The following is a 17,802-nucleotide window of genomic DNA, read 5'->3' on the forward strand; positions in this document are numbered from 1 at the left end:
GGGTTCACACAGGAGCGGTGGTGGAAAGTGCATGTGTTTCGAACAAGAATCGCACCACATTCCTCTTCAAATAGCATGCGATTCTTTGCAGTTCGATTTTGAGCCCACTCATCTTGTATGGGTTCAAATCAAACTAAAAGGGTATCAGTACTCGGTATCGGCGAGTACTTGACCGAAAGTATCGCTACTCATACTCGCTGGTAAAAAAAATGTAATGGTGTAACCCTAATTCAAAGTGGTAGGATCATACTGCAATAGACCTGCTAAATAAAAAGCATCACTAGAAGGGTCACCAGGAGGAGGGAGGTGCTGATTACCTAATATAGATCTTTAATTGGACCTCATTTAGAATACTATGTTCAATTCTGGAGACCTCGCTTATAAAAAGCGGGAGAAAACAAAATTAATCTTAAAAGTATAATTTTACTGATCGAGTAGTTGATACTTGGAATAGATTTCCAGCAGAGGTAGTGAGTCGGTCAAAAGTAAGTGAATTAAACCATGCGTGGGACAAGCCTAGATCTATACTCGGGCAAAAAAGTAAAAAAAAAAAAACGCGCACACACACAAAAACAAAAAAACACGTATACAGATAGAAAAGAATGGAGCAGACTCAATGGACCACGTAGTCTTTTTGATGCCGTTACTCTTCTATGTTTCTATTTAAAAGTTTTAATATGTGTCACTCTCAAGCCACATCAGTATGGATCATTTAAGCACACAAAAAAAAAAACCACTAGGTCGGACTTTGAAGGCAGATTGGACCAACGATATTGGTTTAGAAAATCTTTCATATTTTATTTATACATAGAAGTAAAAAAAGACATATAAACATACTCTGGCCCAGATTCTCAAAGGAGATACGACGGCGTATCTCCAGATACGCCGTTGTATCTGAGTCTGGCCGGTCGTATCTATGCGCCTGATTCTTAGAATCAGTTACGCCGGTCGGATCTAATACAAATATATGCGTAAGTCTCTTACGCCGTCGGATCTTAACTGCATATTTACGCTGGTCGCTAGGGGCGTGTACGCTGATTTACGCCTAGAAATATGTAAATCAGCTAGATACGCGAATTCACGAACGTACGCCCGGCCGACGCAGTACAGATACGCCGTTTACGTTAGGCTTTTCCCGGCGTAAAGTTACCCCTGCTATATGAGGCGTACATGCGGCGTACCAATGTTAAGTATGGACGTCGTTCCCGCGTCGAATTTTGAAAATGTTACGTTGTTTGCGTAAGTCGTCCGTGAATGGGGCTGGACGTCATTTACGTTCACGTCGAAACCAATACGTCCTTGCGGCGTACTTTGGAGCAATGCACACTGGGATATGTCCACGGACGGCGCATGCACCGTTCGTAAAAAGCGTCATTTACGTGGGGTCACACAACATTTACATAATACACGCCCACATCTTCCAAATTTGAATTAGGCGGGCTTACGCCGGCCTATTTACGCTACGCCGCTGCAACTTACGAAGCAAGTGCTTTGAGAATACTGCACTTGCCCGTCTAAGTTGCGGAGGCGTAACGTAAATAGGATACGTTACGCCAGCACAAAGATACGCCGATCTACGAGAATCTGGGCCATAGCCTTCATATTAAAAAGGCATATATCTACAGTCAGGCAAAAACACGTCCAAAATGGGGGGTCACATATACCCAAATGACATTCAAAAATATGACGTCCACAAAATGCGTGAACCCCTGTGCATCAAAACATGTTTCTATTCACTAATCCTTCAATTAAAGCGCCAGTATTTCACTGACTAGATTAAGCAGAACTGCAGACAAGCTTCTAAATATGGGCTGAATCGTTTTACATACTAAAACAGATTTAATTCTGTTGTCATGATTTTCCTCCACACAGCATGGCCAGGACAGTAAAAACACAATTTTAGTGCGGCTTTCCGTGATACCTGCTGGCTTATTAGACTAAATATTAGTAAACTAAGCATCGATTCACAACTATGCATGTGCAATACATACTCTGCTTGGATCTTTTTTAAATCTATTCATGTCATTTTTGTGCTTACCATTGCACTACGGCTGTAATTTTGTATGGAGACTTATAGACTTATAGATATTCAATTAATCAACCGGTTTACCCATTTAGTGCTATAACCTGAATAATAAATAAACAAGATAAATGTACAACAGATACAGGGGGTCCCCTAGTTACAAACATCCGACTCCTACTTACAAATGGAAGGAGACAACAGGAAGTGAGAGGAAATCTACCCCTAGGAAGGGAAATTCTCTTCTATAAGAGTTAATATGGGAAAAAGGTGTTTCCACTGATGCTTTATCACCAATCCTTGTTTCCCTACTAACACAAAATTTTCAAAATCCAATTGTCATTGAGATAGAAAGTGAGGTGAAATCTTCTGAACAGGGGCACAGACAGCAAAACAAATGTTACAGGGGTGATTACCCTTCCCTATGCTATCCAAAAAGCTGCTAAATCGTTTTTTTGGCTGGAGATACACTTAAAAAATGTACCTGTTTCGACTTACAGATTCAACTTAAGAACAAGTCTACAGACCATATCTTGTTTGTAACCCGGGGACCCCCTGTACATTAGAACACAAGAAGTTGTGTATAATACACCTATTGCATAAAAGTGTAACTTTTTCAGAAGTTTGTTTTCTAGTAGATCAGTATGTTTATATATACTATGTTCTTTTTTTACTTTCTAGGAGTGGTAAATAGATGTGTATATAGCACATCAAAGGCGGCTGTAATTGGTCTAACTAAATCGGTTGCTGCGGATTTCATTGAGCAAGGCATAAGGTGTAACTGTATATGCCCAGGTATGTACAACATTAGTACAATACTGGAAATAAAGTGGTTGTACAGGTCATTTTCATTCTTATAGAAAAAACAAAACATCTTATACTTGCCTGTTGTATTGCACAAAGCAGCCCCAAAAAGCCTCTTCTGGGGTCCCCCACTGGCGCTCTTGATTTCTCCTCTTCTGTGTGTGTCCCCATAGCAAGCCGCTTCCTACATGCCTGCGGGCTCACTCCTGAGCCTGGCTGTGTGCACCCATAGACACAGTGGGGCTCAGCCCCCCCCCCCCCCTCGCAATGAGAATAAAGAAACACAACCAGCACCACTGAAGAAGGGCACAGCACTGGATCGAGATAGGATTCAGGTAAGTATGTAGGGAGGTAAGGGGGCGATACAATTGCCAGGGCATTTTTTTTATCTTAAGGTGAAAAATGTCCTGTTTTTAGAACCACTTTAAATGGTGTCACCTACAAGCTAAGGGACAGATTGGCCTTGCATCTCTTACATTTCACTCACTGTAGGGAAGCCTGGTGTGGAATTTGTTTCCCCTTTCAATTTTTATTTTTGGGGGGATTACGAAGTGTACTAATGGGAAAGCGTCAGGACATGACACAGGTTTGTGTGAGCCATAAAAGTATTGCTTATAGCACCATGTAGGGAGGGGGCCATAGTATTACAATGATGAAAGGCTGACAAGACAGACATTTAATAAGTAATCCTGCTGCCAGAAAATGTGTAATCTGTAGGAAAGCTGGATACTGGAGCAATCGTATGACAGATCAGCCAATGAATGAATGAACATCAAGAAGCCAAGAATTCAAAAATATCTTGCATATTATCATAATAGTGATGTCATCAGCTCAGAGATAAAGAATAGGAAGAACTACCCACACAGAGGAAAATTAGAACCAGTTGGGGGGGTGCTGATTAGTATAGATTTGTATCATCATGATCTGTATCGCTATTGTTAGCTTCCCAAGTCTTTTTTGTTTCTATCTAAAGCCCCTTTCACACCAGCCTGGTATGGTTTCCCAACATAATTAAAACAGGCAGTGAAGAGGCAACATATTGCCTCCCAGCTGCCTGTCTACCACACTCTGAAAAGTGATCGACCTCAGATTCTTTTTTTCGCAGAGGTGGCAATGGCTACTGCACATAAAAATAAGCCCAGTAGTTCAATATTTCAATGTAAAGTTGTATAAGTTGGGGGAAATTTCCTTTTTATATATTCTGACTCCAGTAATTACCCTTGTACTGTAAAATGCCAAATTATATTTCATATAAAATTCTTTAGCAATTCTAATCTGTAATATTCCTTCATGGCAATGTTTGCCCAGGGTCCAATTAACATTAGACGACCCTACATACCATGTATGGTCTGAATAAAATATGATCATTTACAAGGGGTGGGGCAACTTGTGGCGAGCAACTCTTAAGGCCTGGCTAGTAGCTCAGGACTTGAAATTTTGAGCCCTGCTTTATTGTACTTGATTTCGCTATTCTACAATGTTTTTGTTGTTACTTGATATCTTAAAGTGGTTGTAAACCCCACTTTTTGACTTTTACCTACAGGTAAGCCTATAATAAGGCTTACCTGTAGGTATAAAGAATATCTCCTAAACCTGTACAGTTTAGGAGATATTTCTCTCCCAATGCGCCGCTAATTGCAGCGGCGCATGCGCAGGGGGGAACCTCGGCTGAAGGGGCGGCCCTTGCCGGAATAAAATCTCCCGTGCGCATGCGCGGGAGTGACGTCATCGCCGCTCCAGCCAATCACAGCGCTGGAGCGGCGATACCCGGAAGACGCGCCGAGTCAAGATGGCATCTCGCTCGGCGTGGACCAGGTAAGTTCTCTTCTCCTCGTTCCGAGAATGAGCTAATATGCGGTGCGTACTAGCTCATTATGGCTTTTGCCTTGCAGGTTTAAAAAAAAAAAAAATTGTATATGCGGGTTTACAACCGCTTTAATAAAAAGATTGAAACGGAAAATTACCAGATTTCTCTCCAAAGTTCTCCATAAGACTATGCAATTTGTGCTTTTGTGTTACTGGGTGATAAATCTCCAGGAGATGAAATTTCCACCTCAGTCTAATTCAATGTATAGCATTGACAACTGCAGCAATATAGCCTGTAAAAGAACCGCAACTACTTTATCATATGACTTAATATCTTGAAGAGTTCATCTATTTATGAGAGACTGGGCTGGACCATTACACCTGTAGAGTTCTATGAGCACCAGCACTAGATATCCAATACCAGATTTCCAGTGGGCTACCAAGGTGATTATATAGCTACTTCTCATCTTCTATGTTGGGCCTACCAGAGATACCCACGTCTCGTGTATTCTTTCTAGTAAAACCCTTTGAAAATAACAAGAGCTGAATGTAAGGTAGAAAGAATTATTGTGTCTTGAACCACCAGTTCATACCATATATCTGTTTAGGAACCGTGGACACCCCATCTTTAAGAGAACGAATTCAAGCCAGGCCAAACCCTGAACAGGTAAGTAGGCAGCGCCATATCCATATAACTGATTTATACATTAACACATTGGTGCTTATATGTTGTGTTTTGTCCATGGTTGCAATAGGCTTTGAAGGACTTTCTGGCAAGACAGAAGACTGGCAGAATGTGCACAGCTGAAGAAGTAGCACATCTTTGTGTGTATTTGGCCTCTGATGAAGTAAGTTATGTGTTAATTTTACACCAATGGCTAAAAGGGGCAAAAGAATGATTTGCATAATTGCCTACTTACCCATAAGCAGAGGCCGACCACCTTGTTTTTGGATTTTGTGCTGGAATTGGGGATACCTTTTTGTTAGAAGAAGTCAGTGCTGTATCTCACGTTTGGAGGTAGGCTTTTTATCCCCATTTGTGCCGCCTCACTTGTGATCCTAATGGTTGGACTGTTGCCCTGAACTCGCAAGCCTTACACCAGAGCCAGTAAGTGTCAATCATTTGCATCTTAAAATAAACAACTGTCTTGGGTTCACTGACTCCTGTGAGAAAAACATGCTTCCTTCTAGAAGTCCCAGACAGAGAAGTAAGCAATACTCCTGACCTGTTTATGGAAACAACAATGAAGAAATGTTGATTCTATGCATATTTTCCTTTGTGACTGGTTGTTTCTGCTTTTTTTATTTTTTTAAAGTGTGGCTAAAACAACCCATTAAAAAAAAAAAATCTAAAGCCAAGGTCGGCAACCCCGTAGATTGCGGGCTACCTGTTAACCGCGGGTAGGTGACAGACAAGGAACAATGGGTCTGTGCCACCATCCCCACTAGTGCTAGTCCTTCTCTTTCCGCCCTCAGTGTCGTCCTCCGCAGCAGAGAGCGAGAGGCAGCACAGCCCAGGACGGAAGGTGGGGGAGAAGCTGGCCAAGTAAACTTTTCAAGTTAACCCGCAGGTGATTGGTTACTTAGGACCTAGCAACCAATCAACAGCATGTTAATATTATGTGTCACTCTGCCAGCTCCTCCCCTGCCCCCTGTACAGAACTGTGCTGCTTTTTGGTCTCCTGGGGGGCAGTGGACACTGCTTTGGGCAGGGTCACCCTCCATAGTGGTGTCCTCTACCACGCTTTACATCACCACCTCCCTACCACTCTCTGCATTCTGAGCGCAAGGCACTCCTGATCCCCCTGCATTCTGAGCGCAAGGCACTCCTGATCCCCCTGCATTCTGAGCGTAAGGCACTCCCTTGTACTACTTTTTTTGTTTACTGAGTTTGGGATCTCTTTTGGGGGTTAACAATATATCATCACCCACAGTAGATCACAAAGGCAGTGCGTTTTAAACACTATGCAGGAAACACACATGAAACATGCTTTTCTGGCGTCGTAGTCTGATGTGAACTGGCCCTAACAGGACACTGTGCCTGGTGATCTTTACCTTCACCAGTGTCAAGTAGATCTCCGTCTCTCTAAGGTTGCCTATCCCTGATCTAAAGGCTCTGTAGTCTAGTCATGACAATTGTAAAATAACATTTCCAAAGCTAAACAGGAACCCATTGCAGGAACTAGGGCTGAAACCACTAATTAACCACTTGCCGCCCGCCAATGACAAATTGACGTTGGCAAAGTGGTATTAAAATCCTGACTGGACGTCATATGACGTCCTCAGGATTTGGAGCCGCTGCGCGCCCCCGGGGGCATGCATCGCGGTGATCGTTGTTGCAGGGTGTCAGTCTGACACCCCGCAACACCGATCTAGGTAAAGAGTCTCTCACCGAGACTCTTTACTACGTGATCAGCCATGTCCAATCATGGCTGATCACGATGTAAACAGGAAAAGCCGGTAATCGACAGACGCGAGTAGAGGAGAGCCGATCGGCTGCTCCTGTGACAGGGGGGGTTTGTGCTGATTATCAGCACAGCCCCCCCAGGGATGCCCACTGGACCACCAGGGATGCCCACTGGACCACCACGGATACAAAAAAAAAACAGGTATGCCACCCTAGACCACCAGGAATGACAATGACACAAAAAATGGATGCCAATCAGTGCCCGCAATGAATGCCAATCAGTGCCCACAATGGGCATCACTGGCAGGCATTGTTTGGCACTGATTGCCATCCATTAGTACAACACATATGATAGTGCCATCCATTAGTACAACACATACGATAGTGCCACTTATCAGTGCCCATCCGTGCCGCCTATCAGTGCCCATCCGTGCCGCCTATCAGTGCCCATCCGTGCCGCCTATGAGTGCCCATCAATGCCACAACATCGGTGTCCATCAGTGCCGCCTTATCAATGCCCGTCAGTGCAGTACCATCAGTGAAGGAGAAAACTTACTTATTTACAATGTTTTATAACAGAAAAAGAAAAAACTTTTATTTTTAAAAAGATTTCAGTCATTTTTTTTATTTTTGTTCCAAAATAAAAATCCCAGAGGTGATCAAATACCACCAAAAGAAAGCTCTATTTGTGGATACAAAATGATAAACATTTTGTTTGGGTACAGTGTAGTATGATCGCGCAATTGTCATTCAAATTGCAACAGCGCTGAAAGCTAAAAATTGGTCTGTATGGAAGTGGTTATTATAATCGATTTATAGTCAATAATAAAAATAGTTGTCAACAATTTTCATGATCGATCAGTTGGTCAGCCGATTAGTTGCCTTTCATACAGAATGCGATATTTACAAGGCAGTATGTACTGAACTGTTTGTGTGCTGCACTGCTATGTATATTGACAAGTATAAATGGTGTATGTTTGTGTGATGCACTGTGTATATATAGTGCAGCTGACATACAGCTCAGTACACTTTTCACACGTCAGTATACACAGTGCAACACACATACAGCTCAGTACACTGTCCACACATGTCAGTAAGTACCTGAGAACTTGTGAATGTGTGAGGAACAATGCCTCATAGGACATGTACTCCTGGGCAGGAGAAGAAAGTGATTTAAAGGGGAGTTCCACCCAAAAGTGGAGCTTAAACTTATCTATGGTGCCACCTTTCAGGAGGGAGGGGGGAACCAGCACCTGTTTTTGACAGGTACGCTTCCCCACTTCCAGAAGACGGCGGCGCCGTTCCTCTGAAGTTCGGCACCCCTCCGCCTCTGGGCTAATTAGAAAGCGCAGCATGTTTCACCAGGAATGGTATCGGCTGGGGTGCCGATTTTGTGGGAACCCTGGACAAGGTAAGTGTCCCAATATTAAAACGAAGTTCCCCACCAGGGTTTTCGTTTATTAAAAGTCAGCATATATTACCCAAATCCTAATCTCAAACCAGCGATGTGCCTGGGTACAGCAGAGCTGCTCACTCTCTCTCCTCACAGGGTGCAGCAGGACTCTGATGCTGTCAATCACAGGAGGGAGCAGGGCCAAACACATAGTGAAGATAAGGTTTGAGCCAGCATAGGTGCCCCCGTAGCAAGCAGTTTGCCATAGGAGCATCGGAAGGCAAGGGGACCCCAGAAGAGTAGGATCAGGGCTGCTCTGTACAAAACCAATGCACAGAGCAGGCAAGTATGATATTTTTTTATTTATGGTCCTGTCTGAAAATGTTATGTCATTTTAAAAAAAAAATATATATATATATATATATATATATATATATATATATATATATATATATATATATATATATATATATATAGCTGCACCTATTTTAGATGCTGTCCTCAAGCATTTGATCTATTTCTAGATCCTGGTGTCAACTGTTTGATCTATTTTTAGATCCTGCTCTCAACTGTTTGATCTATTTTTAGAAACTGCTCGATCTATTTTTAGATCCTGCTTTCAACTGTTTGATCTATTTTTAGATCCAAGATCTATTTTTAGATCCTGCTCTCAACTGTTTGATCTATTTTTAGATCCTGCTTTCAACTGTTTGATCTATTTTTAGATCCAAGATCTATTTTTAGATCTTGCTCTCAACTGCTCGATCTATTTTTAGATCCTGCTCTCAACTGCTTGATCTATTTTTAGATCCAAGATCTATTTTTAGATCCTGCTTTCAACTGTTTGATCTATTTTTAGATCCAAGATCTATTTTTAGATCTTGCTCTCAACTGCTCGATCTATTTTTAGATCCGAGATCTATTTTTAGATCCTGCTCTCAACTATTTGATCTATTTTTAGAACCTGCTCTCAACTGCTCGATCTATTTTTAGATCCTGCTCTCAACTGTTTGATCTATTTTTAGATCCTGCTCTCAACTGTTTGATCTATTTTTAGATCCTGCTCTCAACTGTTTGATCTATTTTTAGATCCTGCTCTCAACTGTTTGATCTATTTTTAGATCCTGCTCTCAACTGTTTGATCTATTTTTAGATCCTGCTCTCAACTGTTTGATCTATTTTTAGATCCTGCTCTCAACTGTTTGATCTATTTTTAGATCCTGCTCTCAACTGTTTGATCTATTTTTAGATCCTGCTCTCAACTGTTTGATCTATTTTTAGATCCTGCTCTCAACTGTTTGATCTATTTTTAGATCCTGCTCTCAACTGTTTGATCTATTTTTAGATCCTGCTCTCAACTGCTTGATCTATTTTTAGATCCAAGATCTATTTTTAGATCCTGCTTTCAACTGTTTGATCTATTTTTAGATCCAAGATCTATTTTTAGATCTTGCTCTCAACTGCTCGATCTATTTTTAGATCCGAGATCTATTTTTAGATCCTGCTCTCAACTATTTGATCTATTTTTAGAACCTGCTCTCAACTGCTCGATCTATTTTTAGATCCTGCTCTCAACTGTTTGATCTATTTTTAGATCCTGCTCTCAACTGTTTGATCTATTTTTAGAACCTGCTCTCAACTGTTTGATCTATTTTTAGATTCTGCTCTCGACTGCTCGATCTATTTGTTCACACATGCTCAGGCACTTACTGACATGTATGAACAGTGTATGAGCTGTATGTGTGCTGCACTGTATTTCCTGATATGTACACAAATATTGCATTCTGTATGCAGGCCAACTAATTGGCTGACCAACTAGGAAAAGGGACATTCTGGACAGCCGTACTCCAATAAAAACACCTTTATTGTGCAAAATCACAAAAGTACAAGCCACAGCAGGGTACAGGATACAAACTGCCGCGTTTCACACTCAACAGTGCTTGGTCACTATGACTAAGCACTATTGAGTGTGAAACGCGTCAGTTTTTATCCTGTACCCTTCTGTGACTTGTACTTTTGTGCTTGGCCTACACCTGCTGCTTCCACCCTGAGGAGATTTCTATTTCCATACACCCACCTGGGGCGGTGATCCCTTTCTCTTGGCTGACCAACTAATCCATAATGAAAATAGTTAAAAACCATTTTTATTATCCATTTTTTAGATTTGATTCAGCCCTACAGTGCGGTTTGCTATGGGGGCACTCTGAAGGCTGGAAGAGCCAGGCGTGCCGGAAGAGGAGGATCTGGGCTGCTCTGTGAAAAACTATTGCACAGAGCAGATTTGTATAATATGTTTGTTATTTAAAAAAAATATTCAAACATTTCCAATCATTTTGAGGGTTCTGTGTAGCAAAGATCAGCATCTGAACCCAGAGAAGCTGAAGGCTAATAAACAGGAGGTAATTTAATGTAATGCAATTAAATTTAAGCAGCTGCAGGTATCATCCGGTACAGTTTTTTTTAGATCGGGCAGTCGGCTCTTACCAGGCCTCCAATCCCACCGGACCAGGAGAACCCCGACACTTCTGCCGGCTAGAGTGAGACTGAAACAAAGCCATAAACTGCTTTTGTTCCAGTCTCCTATGTGAAAACATGGAAGCAACGTCACAACTTCACTTCCGGTTTGCTCGGCTGCCAATGACGCCGATTTAAAAAAAAAATTACCGTATTCAGAATCGCTGTTTTTGGCGATCTGAATAATTTGAAGTGCAAAGGAGGTATTTGGGGTCTTTTAGACCCCCCGATCCCTCCATAAAGAGTACCTGTCACCACCTATTGCTGTCATAAGGCATGTTTACATTCATTGTGACAGCAATAAAAGTGAGTGAAGAATTCATTTTTCTCAACGTATTGACGGGGTCTCACAAATAAAATATTTCTAACAATCGATCAAAAAATCTCCTGCCATAGGAAGAAAGGGCAATTGAATGTGTAGGTTATTTTTTCAGTCTTTGAGATTTAAATAAATGTTCCGGTAGCCCTAGTCTTAGACAAAGACCCCTTAAGAACACATTAACAGATAATAGAAATTCCATGCATGACCTGTAATGAGCTGCAATTCAACAGCACCACAAAAAATGCACATAAACCAATAATCTGAAGATGTGCACACACTACTATACCTCCATTCCAGAACTGTAAACTAAAATGGATTTTCCAGGAGAAAAAAAAATGTGATCTCTGCTTCATGATATAAACTGGTCAAAAAGAAATGGCAAAATTAGCATTTCTGGCCTTCTTCAAACGGTGTTAAAGGGGTTGTAAAGGTTCGTTTTTTATTTCTAAATAGGTTCCTTTTTAAAGGGGTTGTAACGGTAAAAAAAAAAAATCCCTAAATAGCTTCCTTCACCTTAGTGCAGTCCTCCTTCACTTACCTCATCCTTTGATTTTGCTTTTAAATGTCCTTATTTCCTCTGAGAAATCCTCACTTCCTGTTCTTCTGTCTGTAACTCCACACAGTAATGCGAGGCTTTCTCCCTGGTGTGGAGTGTTGTGCTTGCCCCTCCCTTGAGGGGGCGAGCAGGAGAGTCAGGACGCCCACTAACACACAGCTTGTTTATCTGCAACGTAGAGAGCATCCTGACTCTCCAGCTCGCCCCCTCAAGGGAGAGGGCCCACAGACACTCCACACCAGGGAGAAAGCCTTGTAATACTGTGTGGAGTTACAGACAGAAGAACAGGAAGTGAGGATTTCTCAGAAGAAATTAGGACATTTAAAAGCAAAATTGAAGGATGAGGTAAGTGAAGGAGGACTGCACTAAGGTAAAGGAAGCCATTTGGGGAAAACATTTGTTTACCTTTATAACCCCTTTAAAGGAACACTAAAGGTTCGTTTTTTATTAGATCAATTGATTGCTGTAAGCTAGAGCATTTAAATATCACTTACCTCGTTTTTGACCTCCAAAATACAGTAATCCAGGTTTGAAAATGCCATTTCCTGTGACTCCACTAATTGCTTTCCACCAGCATCTGAGCTGTTTTGCATGGTGCAAAGCAAAATGTGCTCACCCCCTCCCTATGACTACAGCCCTGCGTGAAGATGCTCTCTTATCCCTCACAGGCATGGAGGCTAAGCCTAATGGGAACTGTAGTTCCCATTAGGCCATGATGTAGCAAGAATGAATGTGCACCGCAAACCAGGAAGTCCGTGAGAATATTGATTCAGGAGTGCTGGAGGTGAATAAAACAGCTCGATTTCAACAGGTATCAAACAAGTTATAATGCAAAACATTACTTTTTACTTTATCAGCTACTGTCAGACTTTAATTTAAGAGGAAAATATTTTTGTCTTTACGACCCCTTTAACCAGTTCCCGACCCCCGCATGTACATATACGTCCACAATATGGCACGTACAGGCACATGGGCGTACACGTACGTCCTCGCCTATTAGCGGGTGGGGGGTCCGATCGGGACCCCCCCCGCTACATGCGGAGGTCGGGTCCGCTCGGGGAGCGATCCGGGACCACGGCGCGGCTATTTGTTTATAGCCGCTCCGTCGCGATCGCTCCCCGGAGCTGAAGAACGGGGAGAGCCGTGTGTAAACACGGCTTCCCCGTCCTTCACTATGGCGGTGCATCGATCGCGTCATTCCCTTTATAGGGAAGACACGATCGATGACGTCATTCCTACAGCCACACCCCCAAACAGTTGTAAACACATACTAGGTGCACCCTAACTCCTACAGCGCCACCTGTGGTTAACTCCCAAACTGCAACTGTCATTTTCACAATAAAGAATGCAATTTAAATGCATTTTTTGCTGTGAAAATGACAATGGTCCCAAAAATGTGTCAAAATTGTCCAGAGTGTCCGCCATAATGTCGCAGTCACGAAAAAAATTGCTGATCGCCGCCATTAGTAGTAAAAAAAAAAAAATTAATAAAAATGCAATAAAACTATCCCCTATTTTGTAAACACTATAAATTTTGCGCAAACCAATCGATAAACGCTTATTGCGATTTTTTTTTTACTAAAAATAGGTAGAAGAATACGTATCGGCCTAAACTGAGGAAAAAAATGTTTTTATATATGTTTTTGGGGGATATTTATTACAGCAAAAAGTAAAAAATATTGCATTTTTTTCAAAATTGTCGCTCTATTTTTGTTTATAGCGCAAAAACTAAAAACCGCAGATGTGATCAAATACCACCAAAAGAAAGCTCTATTTGTGGGGAAAAAAGGACGCCAATTTTGTTTGGGAGCCACGTCGCACGACCGCGCAATTGTCTGTTAAAGCGACGCAGTCCCGAACTGTAAAAACACCTTGGGTCTTTAGGCTGCATATTGGTCCGGGGCTTAACTGGTTAAGCTAGTGAATTGTTGGTTCACTTACATTTTCCTTCAATTTCCCTTCTAAATGTTTTATTTCTTTTGTCTGAATTTCTCACTTCCTGTTTCTCCTCAGTAAGCTTACCCCATCATGCGAACCGTTCTGGCTGGGGGGTAGTCAGCGTGCTCGCCCTTTCCCTTGGGACTACATCCCTGCGGGGAGACGCTGTGAACAGGAAATAGGAGCCAGAAATGCTTATCTGCCAACTGGTTCCAGGTCCCCGAGTCAAAGGCAACTAGCAATTTCAAAAGGAGAGTTCAGCAATGACCACCTTCTTTTTTCTGTTATGAGAGGTTTACTTTCATTTAGGGTGAAGTAATGCGGGGGGGGGGGGGGCATTTTATATCTCTATTATATAACTAGGCATTGTAAGCTAAGTTATATCTCCAGTTACTCTTTAAGCAAAATGTATTGTGCGCCTAGCCACTCCACCAGTCTCATTATGTGCAGAGTCCTCAAAGCAATTCTAAATAACTGCATAGAACATGTTGCTTATAAAGGGAAAATATGTGCGCGGCGCCGAGGACGGTCATGAGCTGATCGAGCTCCGCACAGCCGCGGCCCTTCAAGCTATAATCAGCACCTGAGCGGGCGGATCGGACCCTGGCCAGCACACCCCACTACTGGGACTCGGACCATGCAGCGGAGGACCGCCGGCAACAAATTTAATCAGCGCCGACCCTCACAGCATTCCCGCAAGACGCGCTCTCAGGCCCAGCAGCAATCTCCCCAGCCTAAGATGGCGCCGGGCAGGGGAGACACTACACGTGGCGGCTCCCGGGACAGGCCGGAGGATCGAGCGGAGGAGGTGAGGAGGGGAGGGGGAGACGCGGAGCGGGACACTCTGCAGACAGGGGCACAATCGCCCTGGGGACAGATACAGCCTGGCCATACAGCTGGAGGAGGAGGTGGCTCTCCCTTGCATCAGGCCCCCCTAAGTGTGATGGCGCTGGGTGGCAAAGTAGCGCTGACAGGCGGAGGCCTAGACCCAGAGACTGACACTCATGGCCCTGGCAATATAATGTCCATCCAGGCTGAAGTACATAGAGACCCCTTCTCTTCACAGTCACAAATTGGGACCCCCTCCCCATGCTCTGACCAGGGCCTAGGGCCTCACCATCTTACCTTGCCTGGTTCCCCTGATGAAGCACCACTGCTGTTTACCACATCCCCAGCTTCGTCCACAGACAGACAGATGGCTGAATTAGCTGAGATCACATTCAGCCAGGGGAGCTCCGCGCTCCTGATGTCCCCTGCCCATGCCCCTGCCCCTGCTTCCTCATATTCTGGAGACACTGTGCTTCTGGCCAGATTCTCAGCCCTTTTACAACAAGAACTGACTAAAGCATGCACAATGATTACTTCTGGGATAAAGTCAGATTTCCAAAATATTGGAGCACGGCTGGATAGCATTGAAACCAAAATGGACGGCACGGTTAGACGCGTTAATCAAAACTCCAAAATGATCATGTCCTTACAGGACCAATTGGATGACGCTAACGCAAAGATTGAAGATTTGGAGAATAGATCTCGCAGGTACAATTTCCGGGTGAGGGGCCTCCCAGAAACGGTCCTGAACCTGGAGGAAACAGTCCATGCCTTGATGACACAGCTAATCCCGGACATTTCTCCCCACCAGCTAGAACTCGATAGAGTGCATCGCGCTTTAACGGCCCCCAGGCCGGACGGCCTGCCACGGGATGTTATAGTCAAGCCACACTACTACAGGATCAAGGAGAAAGTGATGCTGGAGGCCAGGCAGCTAGGCAACATAACCGTTATGGAACACCCGGTCCAAATCTTTGCGGACATTTCGCAATCCACGATCCAGAAGAGAAGAGCGCTTAAACCCCTCTTGAACCATCTTGTTAATCGTCACATCAAATATCGCTGGTCTTTTCCATTCAAACTCTCGTTCTCATATAAAGGCAGATCCTGCTCTTTCAATTCGTTTCAATCGGGAGAAGCGCTACTCCAAGAATTGGGACTGATCACCATGGATCCCCAGGCTTCCACCAGTGCCCCGGGGGGTGGAGACAGGCCTGTGTCCCCCCTATGGTCCCAGCAGGGCCGCTCCAGGGCCAGAAGGCCCCCTCCGAATACTTGATGATTGGACACAATCCGTGCCTACCTCTTTACCTAAATACCCCCCTGCAGGGCCCCCTCACAGATTTCTGGGGCTGACCCCTCCAGAAGTGAGGGTTGCAATAACGGGGACGAATAGTTCTGACGTGTCTGTTTTGTTATGCTCATTTCGTTATGTTATCCGCATACGAGTTGCCGCGAGAAGGGCCTTATTCTAAATTTTTTCTTCTTCTTCTTTTTCGCGTTCGTTTTTTTTTTTTTTTTTTTTTTTTTTTTTTTTTATATATATCCTCATGGTCACTTTTTTGTTTCGCGTTTTTAATTTTTCCGTTGCTACGCGATAAGACCAAGTAATCAGCTTATGTGCTGAGTTGGTCCGGTCCGGAATGGAAGCTAGAAACTGCTTTATACACTACGGGTGTGTGGTTGGCGGGGGGGGCTCCGCCTGCTCGTATCGGGTTGCGAGGGTGAAGGGCCGGGGTGGTAACGCATGCCACGAATAGCGAACTTGCCTCTCCTGGTTGGGTGAGGGCAACTTCGCGCAGGTTAACGGGCAATTTTGTTCTCTTTATGCCCATGACTACGCGCCGTTTTTCGGCGGACCCGGGGGGGGGGGGGGGGGGGGAGCGTTTATTTCTCGCTCTCCCCTCCTCCTCCCCCTTCTTTCTATTTCGTCATTTTTTGCGCTATGGTTTATTTTGAATTTTTCCTTATTTTTGTTTTGGCAGCGATCGTCTTTTGGGTGGTCTTTGTCGAACTGTAATGTACTGAACTCAGATTTACTTCTTCCATGCCTTTTCTTCTTTAACCAGACTTTCTTTTCTCTCTCCCGTCCTCCTTTTGGTGCATCCCCATCCCGAGATCAGATTCCACTACAAGGTCCGAGACCCTCGGGGACTGAACCCCTGTTTCTCCAGAACCGTGAGTACAGACTACCGAACCAACATGGCGAATAGGTCCCTTACTAAATACACCATCCTAACACACAATGTGCAGGGTATTAATTCCCCTACAAAACGAGCGAAGGCCTTCCAACAGTACCACAAAATGGGAGTTGATGTTCTGCTCCTACAGGAAACGCATTTTTCAAAGACCTCGGCCCCCAGGTATTTAAACGCTAGATACACAACGGTCTTTCTATCAAATGGGCCTGACAAAAAGAGAGGGGTAGCGATATGTTTTGCAAAAAAGGTCCCATTCACGCCAATCACCGTCATTAGAGATAAGGAGGGTAGATACATCATGGTAGTGGGGAAAATCAACGAGAGCGAGGTCACTTTCCTATCGTATTATGCCCCCAATGTAGGTCAATTGGCTTTCTTTCGTTCTATGCTGGAGGTCATAATGCCCCACGTGGCGGGCCATGTGATCCTCGGCGGGGATAGTAACACCTCTCTTGATCGGGTTCTAGATAGATCCAATCCCGGGAAAGCAATACTGAAACACGCTACTAGACGAAGCGGAGTAATGGCGCGTCTTCTACATAGCTATGATCTGGTAGACGTGTGGAGAGACGCCCACTCTACTGATAGGGACTTCACGTTCTATTCCCATGTGCATAAGACATATTCACGCATAGATCATGTGTTCACGTTCTCTCCCCTGCTTTCATTCGTTTCGTCTGCTACGATAATCCCCATGTTTTGGTCGGATCACTCTTCGGTACAAATTGTGTTGACTGACCTCTGGGCAAAGTCAGGCCCACCATCGTGGCGTTTGAACGAGTCTTTACTGAATGACCCTGCCTTCGAAAAGGAAATCGAGCGAGCCATAAAACAGTTTTTTGAGGAAAACTCCTCGTCGGTCTCCTCTCCGGTGACACTGTGGGCGGCCCATAAGGCCACCGTGCGGGGAACGCTTATACAGCTTTCCTCTAAGGTTAAGAGGGAGCGTGAACACACGATTCGGCAGCAGGAAGATGAATTGCGTCGGGTAATGCGTGAACAGAAGTCTAACC

General features: G+C 43.9%; 1 protein-coding gene across 2 annotated transcripts in view; it reads left to right on the plus strand.

The window, feature by feature from the left end:
* Positions 1–17,802, plus strand: part of BDH2 (3-hydroxybutyrate dehydrogenase 2) — a 44,931-nt gene that overhangs the window by 23,467 nt on the left and 3,662 nt on the right. For both annotated transcript variants that reach the window (XM_040329877.1, XM_040329878.1), the window contains exons 7-9: positions 2,702–2,815; positions 5,239–5,297; positions 5,386–5,478. In XM_040329877.1, coding sequence (XP_040185811.1) covers positions 2,702–2,815; positions 5,239–5,297; positions 5,386–5,478 — 266 coding nt within the window. The remainder of the gene's footprint in view (positions 1–2,701; positions 2,816–5,238; positions 5,298–5,385; positions 5,479–17,802) is intronic.

This window comes from Rana temporaria, chromosome 1, assembly GCF_905171775.1.
Source record: "Rana temporaria chromosome 1, aRanTem1.1, whole genome shotgun sequence".
Taxonomy (NCBI): Eukaryota; Metazoa; Chordata; class Amphibia; order Anura; family Ranidae; genus Rana; species Rana temporaria.